Below are 15,840 nucleotides of genomic sequence, written 5' to 3'. Positions count from 1 at the left end.
TTTTTTTAACCCATACAATTGTGATAATTATTATTATTCCAAGATCTATTGATTAAAATATGCTTTATTTATGGGAAACCCCTTTAAGGGCTTCAAAACTTATTTTTTTAAGTTCAGGCTTGTGAAACCTTTTACCAAGCCCATCATTACCATTTGATACTCCACAAGTCTACTGAGTGTCAGATCGATCCTAAAGTGACTGCTAATTTTTGCTCATCCTCCATTGCCTATAGTGGGTCTCTGGCAGTCTTCCACAACCTGCCCTTTCTTGGGTGGGCTGCACCTCCTTAGGTCCTTGTGACGAGGTATCTTGTTAAATTTCATATAGATATTATTAATAATATGTGTTCATTTTCTTACACCCCAGGGTTTCCCGATGGGGGCATTGTCTGTACTGTGCAACCCATTAATCAGGTGGTAAAGCTCGGCTGTTCTTGGCCCGGAGGAAAACCTGCAGCTAATGTCACCATGATATTTGGTGGTACACAAAATATGAACACTAGTGAAGTGTATAGAAATGTGAATTCTTCTAGTAACATCCACGGAAGCAATCTGACCTGTAATGGTGATCAACTGGGAAGAAGCTCAATCTGTACGGTGATATTTGGTAAGAAGACCCTACTGTCACTTCAGCTGTATGAATGATACTGTGTTCTACACTCGAGTAACTAGTGACTAAATTAGAAATATATGGCCCAGTTCACTTTTGATTTCTTTATTTTTGTTGCACAATCATTTAGGTAGAACAAAAAAAATTGTTGGCCGTAAAGAATCCATCTTGTGATGGAAACTAACGGTACCTAATGGAACCCGTTTAAGCACTACACCAGCATTTTTCTACTGCACCACTCAGAGCTTTAAATGTAAGTTCCCTGCTCCCCTTATTATTCTCCTTTTCTGGTGGATTCACCCTCTATCACCGCTGCCCCGGTCGGTCTTCTGTGACCTGCCGGTAGCTCTAGTGTTTTGTGGAGCACGTCAGAGATCACAACTCAAGACAAGTCTATGAAAGCCTCGTTCTGGCCTTGTTCTGACTCTCATAAAGATGCATTGGGAGCATGTGATGTAATTTCTGACTTCCAGTCATTTAGAAGTTACTTACGGGCGCAAGATGGCACCACATGACCGGAGCGTCATTAGAAAAAGGTGGATTGGCCCGAAGCCAGGGGGCTTACATTTAAGGTACCACTCCAGCACTGAAAATAAAAACATTGGAGTGGTGCTTTAGGTTTATTAGAGTCCTATGACTTTCTGTCCTTTTAGCGGATAAAGTAGTTCAGCAAGAGTTTTGTAACAAATGGGCAAAAAACTGGCATAGAAGAAATTGTAAGACAACCTCACAGTTGCAGACAGAGATCAGATTTCATGTTGAAGCTTGATGGTTGCAATATACACCAGGTGACATTACTCTTGTCAGTTGCTATCTACTCCTGTAATATAGAATACTTAAATATTCTAGAATGCAAAGTGTTTCTATCCCCAGTCTGCAGCTGCCACAGAGGGGTGATTATCTCAATGTAAGTTATTTTCAAAAGAGCTTAAAAGGATCCCTAATGCTCCCTTACAGGAGCCAAATTTCTAGCAACAGCCATCCCTGAACTTCTGGATTGTTAGATCTTAGCATGCAGATGAGGAATCCACAACCTTTGGAAGGGGAGCAGTGGCTACATGGGTGTGCCTAAAGTAGGTGCATATAATCCTGAGGTGAGTTCACTGAGTTCAATGAGTTCAGCTCAAGTGAGTTCACTTGAGGTCCTCAGTCTAAGAATACCAGCCCCCAGCTGTCTGCTTTATCTTGGTTGGGTATCAAAACTGCAGGGGACCCCACATCATTTTTTTAAATTATTTAAATAATTTAAAAAACCCACATGGGGTCCCTCGTATTTTGATACACAGTCTGACTGCAAGCAATCACAGATGCTGTCACAGAGGGTGGGCTGGAAAAGCAGGAAATACTCATACACTTTAATGAGTGAACCCAGAAGCAGTATGACAGCATTGCGGAAACTTGGTAAATATAATTCTCCTACTTTAATACCCCTGTTGCGTCATTTTGCAGGCCCCCTAACTCTTTATTCCGGCAGCCGAATCTGAACAGTAACATGGACTTCCTTGATAAGTCCATGCACAGATATTAGTGTGCCGCCCCAGTGCCAGCAGCAGCCGGCGCTGCTCGGATCCGGACCCGCTGTGTGGCTCGAGGGTTCCTCTGGACCCGGGGGTCACGCGGACATGCCGAATGAAAAGGGGGATGTAGTTGTAGGGCGTATTTAGTTTGTGATGCCACACACGGTGTGTGGTGAAGTGGGACACCACCGCTGCTGTTGTGGGATACCCGGGGAAGATGTAGTGGCAGCCGGATGTTAACCCCTCCGTGGGTAGGGATGGTTGCCCCAGGGTCCAGTGTCTCTGTGCAGAGCATGGCCGTGGCAGGGGCTTGCATGCCCGGATGGATCAGGGGATATTTGGTTACTCACAATTAAATGAATCACACGAGTCTTTTAGTAAACCAAGGTGCTGGTGGCCGGCCGCCGCGGCCGGTTGTACTCTGGTCCCCCACCCGGGCTGGTGGTCGCCGTCTTTTCCTCTACACTAGTTGTGGTTGTGTTTTTAGACTTCCCGGTATGGAACACGGGAGTCCACTCCCGGCTTTCTGTGTGACTGAGGAGCCATACCCGCTGAAGCTGACCCGTGGGATCTATGGGCTCTGGCGGTTGTCCTATCCCTCTCTATGGGTGGTTGTATGCTTTTGGAACTTTGAGGGCAGGATTATAGGTCCTGTCCCAACCAACAGTTGATTGTCTAGGCTGTTGGTTTTGGTCCTGGCTTCAGGGTCCGAGCACCCCCTCTGTGCACGGTTTCCAGTCGGGTCTCTGGTGTCGGTACTGGCGGGCCCCAACCCTGTGCCGATCCTCCTCAGATCTGCCGAGCCGTCTTCCTGTCTCTTGCTGACGGAGACCACGGTCTGCCACCTAACCAAGGTACCAGGGCTCCGACCCTGGCACTGTCCAACTTGAATTTCTTCGCTGGAGCTACACCTAGCTCCAGCCTCCACTCCTCTTAACTTGAACTACAACTTAATCTGTTTCAGACTGACTGTTTTCCCGCCAAGGGCTGTCTAGACCCCTAGGTGGGCATTCCCTAACCGCCTGGTCCGAAATACTGGTGTGCCTGTCTTGCCCTGAGGGGGGTGACTAGGGTTTCTGGTCGGCTGTATGTGACCTAGGTGAGGGAAGGTGTTATGCGGGGGCCTATTGTGTGACTACCTGGTTTTGCCAGGGCATCACATTAGAGGATGTCCAGTAGAGACCCCAATTTTACATTTCGGGATTACCCATCACTACTGACTAGTGATATCAAGGTGGTAAAACATCATCATGTACACCGTTCCCTGTTTTTATGCACTCCGTCTTTATCTTACCTGCTTGGCAGCAGCTACCTGGCATTGGTTACAAGTTTGAAGTCCTTTTCTTTGTCAATGTTTACACATGCAGTATATAATGGTGACATGGATTTTCCCTTCCAAAGTGCCTAACCTTATATCCTTTTCCAGTGAATACCTTCTATTTGTCAGAGTTCTCTGTACAATTCTCCAATTTCTCCATACCCATGTGTAACGTCATAAACTGTGGTTGTTTTCATCTGCAGAAATCTGGCTACAAGGTCATTAATGGATTATGAATTAATCAATTAACACTGATCATTGTAAGCTTATTTCAGGCCCTTAAATTGCCTTAGAGGAGTATGTTACCTCATAAATGCAGTTTAAACATGCCATAAAGTAATATAGCACTGTACCGGTTTGGGTTTTGGTGCCACATTGCCAGTGCTCACCTCTAAGATTGAGTGTTGCCTAAAATCATGTACACATGTACTCGTTGCCTATGCATATACTCAGAAGTAAACTGTTTCAACCTCCGCTAACAGAGTTCTAGCCTTGGTTAGAGGGAGGGTTGTTATGTTTGCAGTCGTTCTTTCATAACGAGAAGAAAATCCTGTGTAGGGACTAATTACTTGGTATTTTCTTTCCCTTCTTCCCTCAGAGCCTCCAAAGTTTCCTGACCATAAGAACGATACAATTACTCCAGCTTTCATCGGAGGTGTAGTCAACCTAACAGTAAATCTACAATCTGGAGCCCGGTCGCGGGCCACCACCATGTCCACTCAGGCCCTTCCGTCTACTTTCTCCTGGTACCAAGCAAACACCTCTACTCCTATTCAGACTGGTGGTAAATTCAGGGTGGTCTCCACACCCTACGCGTCCACTCTCAACATCGATAAGTTGACCGAGGCCGAATCTGGAGAATATAAATGTGTAGCTGAAAACTTTATGGGAAGCTCAACTTTCCTTTTCAATGTAAAAGTGTCCCAAACTGGTAAGTCATGTGCAATGAATCAATAATATTTAACCTAATTAACATAAAAATTAACATGGATGGGTATCCACATCTGCGATCCAGACTCTATCATGACCACCTGTTGATAAGAAGATCACAGATATCAGTTGTAATTGGTGGAAGATGTCAGCATCGACTGTTCAGTTTTCCTGCAGTGCCTCCACAGGGCAAATGAAGTATTACACATAGCTCTCATTCTCACTGTTACCAATTTTTGATGATTTTATCCCTGATAAATTGTTATGGTCGCCGAGGAGTGGCGGGCGTCTGGGAATGGACCCACTGAAGCATACACTGCACACCCCTGGAGGAGCTAACCTGGAGCTAGCCCCTACACAGGGACTGTCAGGCGCAGCCCCAGGGAGCGAAAATGCATGATAGCCAGGACTACTGGTATCGGCGCTTATGGACAGGAGAGTCTCAGAAGTCCAGTATGGATTTGCTCAGATGTGGCACAAAGGTGGTGACTCACACATGGCAGAATGGAAGTGGTGACTAATCCGTGGCAGCACAAAGGTGGTGACTCGTCATGCAGCCACAGTCATATGGCAGCACAATGGTGGTGACTCAGACGTTGCAGCACAGAGGTGGTGACTCAGATGTTGCAGCACAGAGGCTGTGACTCAGATGTGGAAGCACGGTGGTGGTGACTCAGACGTTGCAGCACAGAAGTGGTGACTCAGACATGGCAGCACAGAGGTGGTGACTGAGATGTTGCAGCACGGAGGTGGTGACTCAGACGTGGCAGAACAGAGGTGGTGGTAACTACAGGATCAAGTAAGAGACATGTTAGCGGGTACAGGTAACTGGTACTAGGACACGAGATGCAGGACTAGACACAGTAACCGGTATGGGACCTGAGAAGTAGCAACGCACTATGGATAGGCAGCGCTGCTCAAATACCTACAGGGAGATTGGTGACCTCAAAGGTCACTTGCGAGTAATAGGACACCAGTCTTTTAAGAAAGTGGAATGGCCATGCGTGCAAACTTTAGGCACTCCCAGAAGGCCTGCATGTGGCCTGGAAGCAGGAATAGCTTGTGGCAGGCCCCAGGACAGGAACAGGGCACATGGACCCACCAGGCAGGTGAGGAGAACGGCGCCCCTGCCAAGGCATGAGAGCAGGGGTGTGCAGGGGACGGGACCAGGTACTACACAAATGAGCAGTTTATTCTAGTGCTATATACTTTCCCCACACCCTGTATTATGCCGAGACTCAATATGAGAAGTTCACCATGGAATATACTCTACCCAGCCACTGGCTTTGCAATATCATTGTCAGACAGCTTCTATAATGGCTTAAAGTGGAAAATAGTTAATGAAAATGGTTATTATTTCCTTTTTTTATTGTGATGTTTTATGCTTTTTATTTCCCAGGTGGTTCCAGTAGTGGACTGGATGGTGGAGCAATAGCCGGTATAGTAATAGGAGTACTCGCTGGTGTGGCCCTAATAGGAGTCATCGCGTTCTTCATAGTAAAGAAACGTATGTAACTGTTACTTTGTGCAGCTTTATCTACTACTGAATTACCCTTCAAACCGACCTTTTGGGGGATTTTCCTTATTTTGTATGGTCACGATGGATCGTATGGTAATAATGGATCATTGCTTCAGTCATTCTATTTTTCTACAGAGATTAAAGAATTGACCCTTATTTTGTGTCTAGAGAATGTAATTACTAGTAAACACCTGAACATTTCAGTTAATATATACGTTCAATAATTATATATTTTTATTTTATTATATATTTATTATTTGATCATTTAATCAGGTAAAACCCCAGAAGCAGCATATGAAGACCCAGACTCTCCACCACTACACGTTTATGAAACTCAACTTCCAGGAGTAGCGGTAAGATTATACACCATGGATTGTAAGGAGGGGTCTTAGAAATAAGAGAGCATGACCTGGCCTGTTTATTTATCTCAATGTCGGCCATTTGGGGGGAAATACGTGGACAGTTTCAAATTCTCCCTTAGGGGTTTTCTGAAATCAGATCCACAGCAATGAGTGACCATAAAGTCGAAGGTCAGAGAGAGTGAAATCCTGCACTAAGAATAGAAGAGATGGTTGGGGTGTCATGACTATAGCTGGATGCTGACGGGATTAAGTCTGGTGGGAAGGGTCTGCTCAGTTGTGCCTCTTTCTTAGGTTCACACCGCTTTATCATGGTGTGGATTCCTCCATAATGCCGCCAGTAATAGTTGCTGCTCTGCAGCGTGCGCAACTGGTTCTTGTGAAGCCCTGATCCGTCCCACTACCCAGCTTTCCTCTCCCTGACCTCTGTTCCCTTTTACTGTTTGTCTGACCTGTTTACCTGACCCCGGACCTGTTCTGTGTCTTGGTGTCCTCCCCCTCCTTGTACTTACTTGCTCTCCCGGCCTCTGACCTCGGTAGCGTTTCCTGACCTCGTCTCTGCTTCCCCTGTTTGGCTTTTGACGTGACTTCTCGGCTCCTGACCCTTTTGCTTCCACCTGTTGACGGTTTGCTCACTCCCTCCTTTATTGACATGACATCCCGGTTTAGAATTAGGCTTGCTGGCCACTCTTTCTGGTGCTTGCGCCCTCTTTTGGGCTTTTGTCTAACTGAACTTTGATGTTCCATCTCCATTCAGCTAAATAAAAATGGTCCACGGTGGGGTCTATATACTGTATATTTGTGGCGCCCCTGAGTATTGCACCCAAATTTGGGTGTAATTCTAAACCCAGTTCCTGAGGAGGTCAGTCCCAGTTTCACCACATTACACACTCAAATTCACACCAGCTTGCCCTGTTCCCACTGGGGAGTGGGCTAGGGTAGGGTAATAAAGGGGTTGCTGACAGAGTGGCATTTTACCTCAACAGGGGCCCCAGTCCCACTAGTGTAGGACCTGGGAAGGGGGAGGTGCAGCCAGCAGGGGAAGTCAGGAGCCAACACAACAGTTAGGCAGTTCTCCAGCAGGAGAGGAAGGTAGCAGTCGCATCTCACGGGTGCTTCGGTGAGAAGGAGGAGAAGTTCATGCGATTGCCGTGGGGAGAGTGAATCTGCTCCCCACAGAATCAACGTCACGAAGGGCGAGAGGACCCTAGGGAAGATCATACTTCACGTTGGTTTTCCAGAATCTGCCTGGACGGGGAAAGTTTCAAGCTTCCCTGACCACACAGCGACCGACAGCACAGTGCCAGAAAGGATCCCGGGTCTCGCATCAAACCGGACCCCATATCGGAACCGCGGCACCTGCAGATTGGGACAAGAGTGCATCTCGTGAAACCCAGGGTCCCCTCGTAGCTTCAAGCCAGGGGATCCACAGACAGTTGTTATAAGGAGAGAACCAACTGAACACCAAACCGGACTGATCTCTAAAGGGATTCGGGTTCGACGGTGCCCATCATAGCAAGTGACCGGTATTACCTGGGTGAGCAGCACCATACAAAAGGGAGTAAAACAACCTGGAACCGCAGCCATAGACTCTGACTCTCTATTTCTGGTACTGCCGCTCTGCGCCGCCATTACTACTCCCCTCATCATCCTCCCCGGGGCCCGCTCTACCTGTGGGGAGCGATACCATCCATAGCTGTTACTACCATCTGCCCTGGATGACAGCGACAGCAGCGGCGGCCCATTCCCTGGCCGCATACCACAGGTGGCGTCATGACATTCACCTCACTACTACCCCCAGCATTCTTCCCCAGCCATCTTCTGTACGCCTCGGGGCAACAGAGCCGGGCTAGGTCCCCCGTGACCACGACAGTCGATGGCACAGTGATGAGTAGGTTAACCGCCTGCCCCGTGGGGCGCTACATATGCAATTGGTGTATTTTTAGCTACACTGGTATTACACTTGTTTGGAGTTGGAGGAGATTTCCATGATGACGGATATTCTTACCCACAACCAGTTTCCAAGCCAAAGTATCTTAATATGAGTTTAGAAAATTGGCAAAGCCAAAAAGATGAATGGTAGAAAAAACCCTTAGGAATTGGACAATCCTGTCACAGATCATGGTATTATGACGAACCTGCGGTAACCAGGTGTCACAAAAACAAGGTAACAACAAGGTAACAGCTTGGGTCCTACATGACTGTGCCAGTCATCACACACACACTAGCACACCAGGACATTTACACTCACAACCAGGGCGGGAGACTCCCCTTAGAGCCAGATGACAGGGCTGGGCACTGTGAGCTATCAGGCAACCAACTGGGAAGGGAGGGACCAGACCTGGGGGAGGAGTGAGTGACCTGGAAAGTGTGGGTAGTCAGCGGAAGACAGAGAGAGAGAAAGGAGGTGAAAGAGGAAGGAGTTGAGGAGAGAAGTGAGCGGTAGTAAAAGAACAGGTGTCAAGACAGACAAAGGAATCTTGAGACACATTGAAAGTAGCAAAGACTCTGCAAGGATCTGAGTAAAAAGATCAGCCACTCAGAGCAGAAAAGTAGCTGGACAGTGAGAGAGCAAGCTCCAAGGACAGAGGGATCCTGTGGGGTGGACATCCAGGGCTCACAGTACTTTGTATGCACGGGGTGCAGATCCCAGAACAGACCAGGACTTCAAGCCCTCTTTTAACTCTGCCAGGCGGGTGGGTTTCCAGGACTCATCTGCCACCACTAATGTCCGAGGCATCAGCAGCAAAGAGGGGACTGGGACATATTCCCTTAAATAGTCCAAGTTGCCTGCAGCAGGACCCAGACACCAGAAGGACCTCCAGGAGCTCCATGCTAGGGAGGACCCACAAATACACCAGAGTGCATCAGTGGGAGAGTGGCACCAGGTTGTCTGGCACAGCTATAAAGGACTCGGACCACCTTTTCCTTGAGACTAGCCCTCTTTATGTGAAGACTTCTCCCTTCAATAATTGTCCTCGTGAACTCAGTCCTACAAGGAAGTGAAATGTAATCGTAAAGTTGTATTTACAGGAATGCAAAAAATATTCCGACCTTTGACTTTTTGGAGCATATTGAACACTGAAATCTACAAGTATTTAATTACCGTAAGGCTAAAATTAACTACAAAGTAAAGAAAAGGGTTTTCTTCTCGTCCTGATAGATCAATACAAAACCACCCGTAAAGGAGGAAGCAAATTATCAGGTAACGTAATTTATTCGTTTCCTTGAAAATCTAGAATGTAAGTCACCAACGTTGGAAAAACAAGAAATGTGAACTGTGTGCCCAGTGATGAGCGATGGGCGCTCCTCTTTTTTTGGGGGGAAAATCAACCAATCAGGATCAAAAAGTAACTACAAGTACATGAACGCGTTGCCACCACATTTCTGATGTAAAACAACTTTATATGTTACAAAGTTTTTGCTTAACTTGAAATTGCTGTTTTTACACCATCAAAATGGGCAATTTTTTAAGCATTTTTCAATATTTTGTTACCCAATCACATTTACAGTTTTTCCTACCAACACTCATCGAGTGCACATACTCTGATTTGGAGAACAATACCTGTAAATATAGTGCCAGATGCAAGGTCCCCAAATACAGCCCCAAGCCACAATACATACATGTGATAGCTCTCGGCTGACAACTACGTCTCTCGACTCCCCATACACCGGAGCGCTTAATATGGCCGAGCGTTCCTCTGTTCTCTACAAGGCAGCAACTACCAGAATCAGTTGGCAGTGGCTTATCTCACCACCAAACAATTAGATTTGGCCATTAATTTTCACCAGCCAATCTTTATTTCCTCTTTTATAGAAAAAAATCAGAGACAGGTCCTTGAAAAATCAGGTCCTTGAAAAAAATTGGACAATTTTCATGGACTAAGAGCGGCGTTACACGGAACGATATATCGGGCGATCGCATGAGCGATCGCACCCGCCCCCGTCGTTTGTGCGTCACGGGAAATTCATTACCCGTGGCGCACAAAACCGCCGTCACACGTACTTACCTCCCGCACGACCTCGCTGTGGGCGGCGAACATTCTCTTCCTGAAGGGAGACTTCGGCATCACAGCGACGTCACACAGCGGCCGCCCAATAGTAGAGGAGGGGCGGAGATGAGCGGGACGTAACATCCCACCCACCTCCTTCCTTCCGCATTGCCGGCGGGATGCAGGTAAGCTGTTGTTCGTCGTTCCCGGGGTGTCATACGTAGCGATGTGTGCTGCCTCAGGAATGATGAACAACCGGCACGCTGAAGGAGGAACCACATTTTGAAAATGAGCGATGTGTCAACGAGCAAAGATAAGGTGAGTATTTTTGCTCGTTAACAGTCGCTCGTGGCTGTCACACGCTACGATATCTCTAGCGATGCCGGATGTGCATCACAGAATCCGTGACCCCGACGACATATCGCCCGATATATCGTAGCATGTGACGCCGCCCTAACATAATTTGAGATGGTGGAAATACTCGTCTTTTTATTTTTCTCCATATCTGAGTAAAACTGATGCCACTTTGATCCAAGTAATCGGACTGTTTTTCTCAGATGTACAGAATGGTCGTTTGACCCTACCATTAGGTCAGTGTTGGCAGTGAGGCACTGGGTATTTAGCGCAAGCTCCCATTAGGTGAATTGCCTGATCAACGCCTTAGCTTAGCTAGTCAGTGTCCAGTGCTCCAGCTATCTAGTTGTCGGGTTCCCTTGTCTGTCCCATCTAATCAATCCTGTTGGTTCTCGGCCTGTCGGTCCTGTTCTGTCGGTACCTGTGTCCCTACCTGTCTGTTCCTCCAGTCTCAGCTTTCCCAGTGGCCCTTGCCACATCATAGACTGTGCCTGTCCAACCTAGCTGTGCCTCCAGCCTCAACTACCCCGGTGGCTTTCGCCACACCATAGACTGTGCCTATCCGTCCTGGCCCTGCCTCCAGCCTCAACTACTCCGGTGGCTTATGCCACACCAGAGACTGCCTATCCATCCCGATCATGCCTCTAGCCTCAGCTGCCCTGGTGGTTTATGCCTCGCAAGAGACTGTGCCTATCCCACCTGGCCTTACCTCTAGCCTTAGCTATCCCTGTAGCCCTTGCCACATCAGATACTTTGCCTGTCCAGCCCGACCATATCTCCAGCCTCAGATATCCTGGTGATCCCAGCCTTGGTAGCGACCCCACCTGTCTGTCCAGGCCGTATCATCTGCCTCTGCCACTTCAGTGGTCCCTTTCTATGCTTGAGACCCAGCCTTGCCTATTTCTGTTTCCGCCCCTGCCCTGGGCGTCAGCTGCTACAGTCGCAGTCCCTGCCCTGGAAGTAGCACCTGGTGTCTGCCTCGCAAAGGCAAAAGGGTAGGTCCAGGGTCCTCCTATGGTTCAGTGGGTTCACTTTTGCTCGCTGCTTTACCGTCACCCAGTGGCAAGCATGACAGGAGGATTCCAACCCTTGTGCCATAATAAGGAAATCCTGAAAGCATGAAATGTTGGTGGCTCTTGAGGGCTGGATTTGGGGAACGCTGCTTTAGATGATGGTTTTACTATAATTTATATAGTGGCCTTAAGACAGTGGTTGGTTATTGTGTATAATTTAAAGGGAAACTGTCATGCTGGATATTTCTATTAATCTGCAGAAAAAAGGTTAATTTGCAGCTTAACAGTATTATGAAGCTACCGAGCTGCTGTGCTGAAAGTACGGCACCTAGGAAAAAAATAAGCTTTATTCCTCCCAGTAGCCGCCGGCTGACAGTCATTCATGCGTGTCGGCACGGCCACAGTCATTGCTCATAGAGACTGGCAGCTGTAAGCATGCCCCGGCACCTAGACAGACAGCTCTGCAGTGCATTTGTGCAGAGCGAGCTGTCACTCAAAGTGCTGCTATCAGTGCCATGAGTGGTGACCATATCTGCACTTGTATGCTTGTATGACTGAAAGCCAGCGGCTTCTGGGAAAAATAAAGTTTATTTTCTCTGAGTGCCAATCTTTCAGTACAGGCATCTTTCTGGCACTGTTAACCTGTAAAATAACACCATATCTGCAGGTTAATACTGTCATTCGACGTGACAGGTTTCCTCTAATCCGGGAGACGAATGGAGTAGTTGTTCACCCAGAAAGTCATATAAATGGTATTATTTGTGCTCATCTCTCATTACTGCTTCTCTTTTTTCCCTTACCAGCAATTATCACATGGTGACAAATCAGTATACCACACTGTGATGCCGGGCTCTGGGCGATAACTGCAGTAATAGCACAATGCTCGGTCTCAGGTCTGTTACCTGCATGTTCCACAATGCAATGTGTCTTTCTGTCATGGATGGAGTAATGTTGTATAACCTCTGCTCTCTTTAGGCAAATGTGCAAAAAATGGTGGAGATCACAAGACAGATAGACGTGTAACTGATATACAAATGATGAAAAAATGGTAGCAAAATTTTCAAAACATCTCAATTTGTTCGGTATCGACTGTGAGTTCCAAGTGCAGAAATCCCAACGCTTATAGCCTCGGCTGCTGTCATTGAGGTTATTACTGGTCTTCTGAGGAATGTTCGGCTGCACTAAATGCACTTGGGCAAATCATCAAGATCCTCTGCTGGCAGCTCCTGTGCAATCACGGACCAATGACTGTCTAGATGTGCTCGATGGGAGACAAATCCGGAGGCACTGCAGGACATAGGCTGCTCACAGTAGCACAAACCACATTGGTGTCCATCTATATTTTACCTACAAAGTATTAATGAGCACTTTATACCCCATGCAAAATATTTTTATTATTTGGGGACATAATATATTAAATATTTTTTTATATATTTAACTTGCTTATACAGCACCAATAATTCCATAGCGCTTTACAGACATCCCCCTTCATGGAATTGAAGCCCAAGATTCCAATCCTCTAGTAATATTTCCTGTCCTGGCCCATTTCTTTAATAACCTCAACCATCCTGTAATAAATAATGTTTCCGGTCCTGGCCCATTTCTTTAATAACCTCACCCATCCTGTAATAATGTTTCCGGTCCTGGCACCTTTCTTTAATAACCTCCCCCATCCTGTAATAATGTTTTTGGTCTTAGCCCATTTCTTTAATACCCTAACCCATCCTGTAATAATGTTTCCGGTCCTGGCCCATTTCTTTAATAACCTCGCCCATCCTGTAATAATGTTTCCGGTCCTGGCCCTTGTCTTTAATAACCTCACCCATCCTGTAGTGTTTCCGGTCCTGGCCCATTTCTTTAATAACCTCACCCATCCTGTAATAATGTTTCTGGTCCTGGCCCATTTCTTTAATAACCTCAGCCATCCTGTAATAATGTTTCCCATCCTGGCACATTTCTTTAATAACCTCACCCATCCTGTAATAAATTATGTTTCTACTCCTGGCCCATTTTTTTAATAACCTCACCAATCCTGTAATAATGTTTCCAGTCCTGGCCCATTTCTTTAATAACCTCACCCATCCTGTAATAATGTTTCTCGTCCTGGCCCCTTTCTTTAATAACTTCCCCCATCCTGCAATAACGTACCCTGTCTTGGCCCTGACTTCACTTGAATTATTCTAATAATGGACCCATCTCCTTTGATTGAGAAATATAGTATTAAGGGTAGATTGTTTCCAGTCAGTAATGTCCATTTACACACATTACTACGATTACGATTTGTATTATAGTGTTTCTAACTAGTGATGAGCGAGCATGCTTGTCACTACTCGGTACTCGCACGAGTATCGCTGTACTCGGGCTGCTCGGCGGGGACCGAGTAATCTCGCGATACTCGTGCTGTACTCGTGGTCTTCATTTCTGCATGTTGGCGCTCTTTTGAGAGCCAGCCCTCATGCAGGGATTGGCTGGCAGACCACTGCAATGCCACAGCCCTGTTAGTTGTGGAATTGCAGTGATTGGCCGGCCTGCACAGCGTGACCGAGCCTTTATATCGGCCGGCGCGCTGTGCTCTGCTCACAGCTATCCAGACAGTCAGTGCAGGGAGAGTGTTGCTGATTCAGGGAAAGCTTTGCGGCCCTTTATAGTTAGTTCCGGAGCAGGGCTGCAAACAGTGTGACCAAAAGTCCTTCTCAGGACTATTCTAGTTGTATACAGGCAGGCAGGGTATAGCCAGGTCGGAGTACAGTAGCAGAGTCCTTCTCAGGACTATTGTTGCTATATACAGGCAGGGTATAGCCAGGTCGGAATACAGGCTAGTGACCAGAAGAGTCCTTGTCAGGACTATTGTAGCAGTATACAGGCCGGAAGGCAGGCAGGGTAGTGGTGACCGTATACCAGCCTTCATCATATCTGGGGCTGGTGTACACAGTGTAAAACAGTCCAGATAGTGTCAGACTTCTCAGTAATTGTCGCTCCTAAAAACCAGTTAGGTTCTTATTGCGTCCGTGCTTGCATTTAAAAACAGCACGTGTGTGGCAGTCGGTGGCAGGGTACAGGTGCGCGTTTTGCACAAACTATTATATAACGCACAAGTCTAGTGTATAATACACGTCAGTCAGCAGTGTCTGATAGTGTCAGACTTCTCAGTAATTGTCGCTCCTAAAAACCAGTTAGGTTCTTATTGCGTCCGTGCTTGCATTTAAAAACAGCACGTGTGTGGCAGTCGGTGGCAGGGTACAGGTGCGCGTTTTGCACAAACTATTATATAACGCACAAGTCTAGTGTATAATACACGTCAGTCAGCAGTGTCTGATAGTGTCAGACTTCTCAGTAATTGTCGCTCCTAAACCAGTTAGGTTCTTATTGAGTCCGTGCTTGCATTTAAAAACAGCACGTGTGTGGCAGTCGGTGGCAGGGTACAGGTGCGCGTTTTGCACAAACTATATATAACGCACAAGTCTAGTGTATAATACACGTCAGTCAGCAGTGTCTGATAGTGTCAGACTTCTCAGTAATTGTCGCTCCTAAAAACCAGTTAGGTTCTTATTGCGTCCGTGCTTGCATTTAAAAACAGCACGTGTGTGGCAGTCGGTGGCAGCGTACAGGTGCGCGTTTTGCACAAACTATTATATAACGCACAAGTCTAGTGTATAATACACGTCAGTCAGCAGTGTCTGATAGTGTCAGACTTCTCAGTAATTGTCGCTCCTAAAAACCAGTTAGGTTCTTATTGCGTCCGTGCTTGCATTTAAAAACAGCACGTGTGTGGCAGTCGGTGGCAGGGTACAGGTGCGCGTTTTGCACAAACTATTATATAACGCACAAGTCTAGTGTATAATACACGTCAGTCAGCAGTGTCTGATAGTGTCAGACTTCTCAGTAATTGTCGCTCCTAAAAAACAGTTAGGTTCTTATTGCGTCCGTGCTTGCATTTAAAAACAGCACGTGTGTGGCAGTCGGTGGCAGCGTACAGGTGCGCGTTTTGCACAAACTATTATATAACGCACAAGTCTAGTGTATAATACACGTCAGTCAGCAGTGTCTGATAGTGTCAGACTTCTCAGTAATTGTCGCTCCTAAAAACCAGTTAGGTTCTTATTGCGTCCGTGCTTGCATTTAAAAACAGCACGTGTGTGGCAGTCGGTGGCAGGGTACAGGTGCGCGTTTTGCACAAACTATTATATAACGCACAAGTCTAGTGTATAATACACGTCAGTCAGCAGTG

General features: G+C 46.8%; 1 protein-coding gene across 1 annotated transcript in view; it reads left to right on the top strand.

The window, feature by feature from the left end:
- Window positions 1–12,475, top strand: part of LOC142255785 (cell adhesion molecule CEACAM1-like) — a 47,708-nt gene extending 35,233 nt beyond the window's left edge. The window contains exons 6-12 of the mRNA XM_075327231.1: window positions 368–607; window positions 4,044–4,376; window positions 4,858–4,860; window positions 5,775–5,882; window positions 6,168–6,247; window positions 9,417–9,458; window positions 12,416–12,475. Coding sequence (XP_075183346.1) covers window positions 368–607; window positions 4,044–4,376; window positions 4,858–4,860; window positions 5,775–5,882; window positions 6,168–6,247; window positions 9,417–9,458; window positions 12,416–12,475 — 866 coding nt within the window. The remainder of the gene's footprint in view (window positions 1–367; window positions 608–4,043; window positions 4,377–4,857; window positions 4,861–5,774; window positions 5,883–6,167; window positions 6,248–9,416; window positions 9,459–12,415) is intronic.
- Window positions 12,476–15,840: the final 3,365 nt, after the last annotated feature.

The sequence above is a fragment of the Anomaloglossus baeobatrachus genome, chromosome 11, assembly GCF_048569485.1.
Source record: "Anomaloglossus baeobatrachus isolate aAnoBae1 chromosome 11, aAnoBae1.hap1, whole genome shotgun sequence".
NCBI lineage: Eukaryota > Metazoa > Chordata > Amphibia > Anura > Aromobatidae > Anomaloglossus > Anomaloglossus baeobatrachus.
The sequence above is the reverse complement of the archived record's forward strand: the minus strand, read 5'-3'. Positions and strand labels throughout refer to the sequence as shown.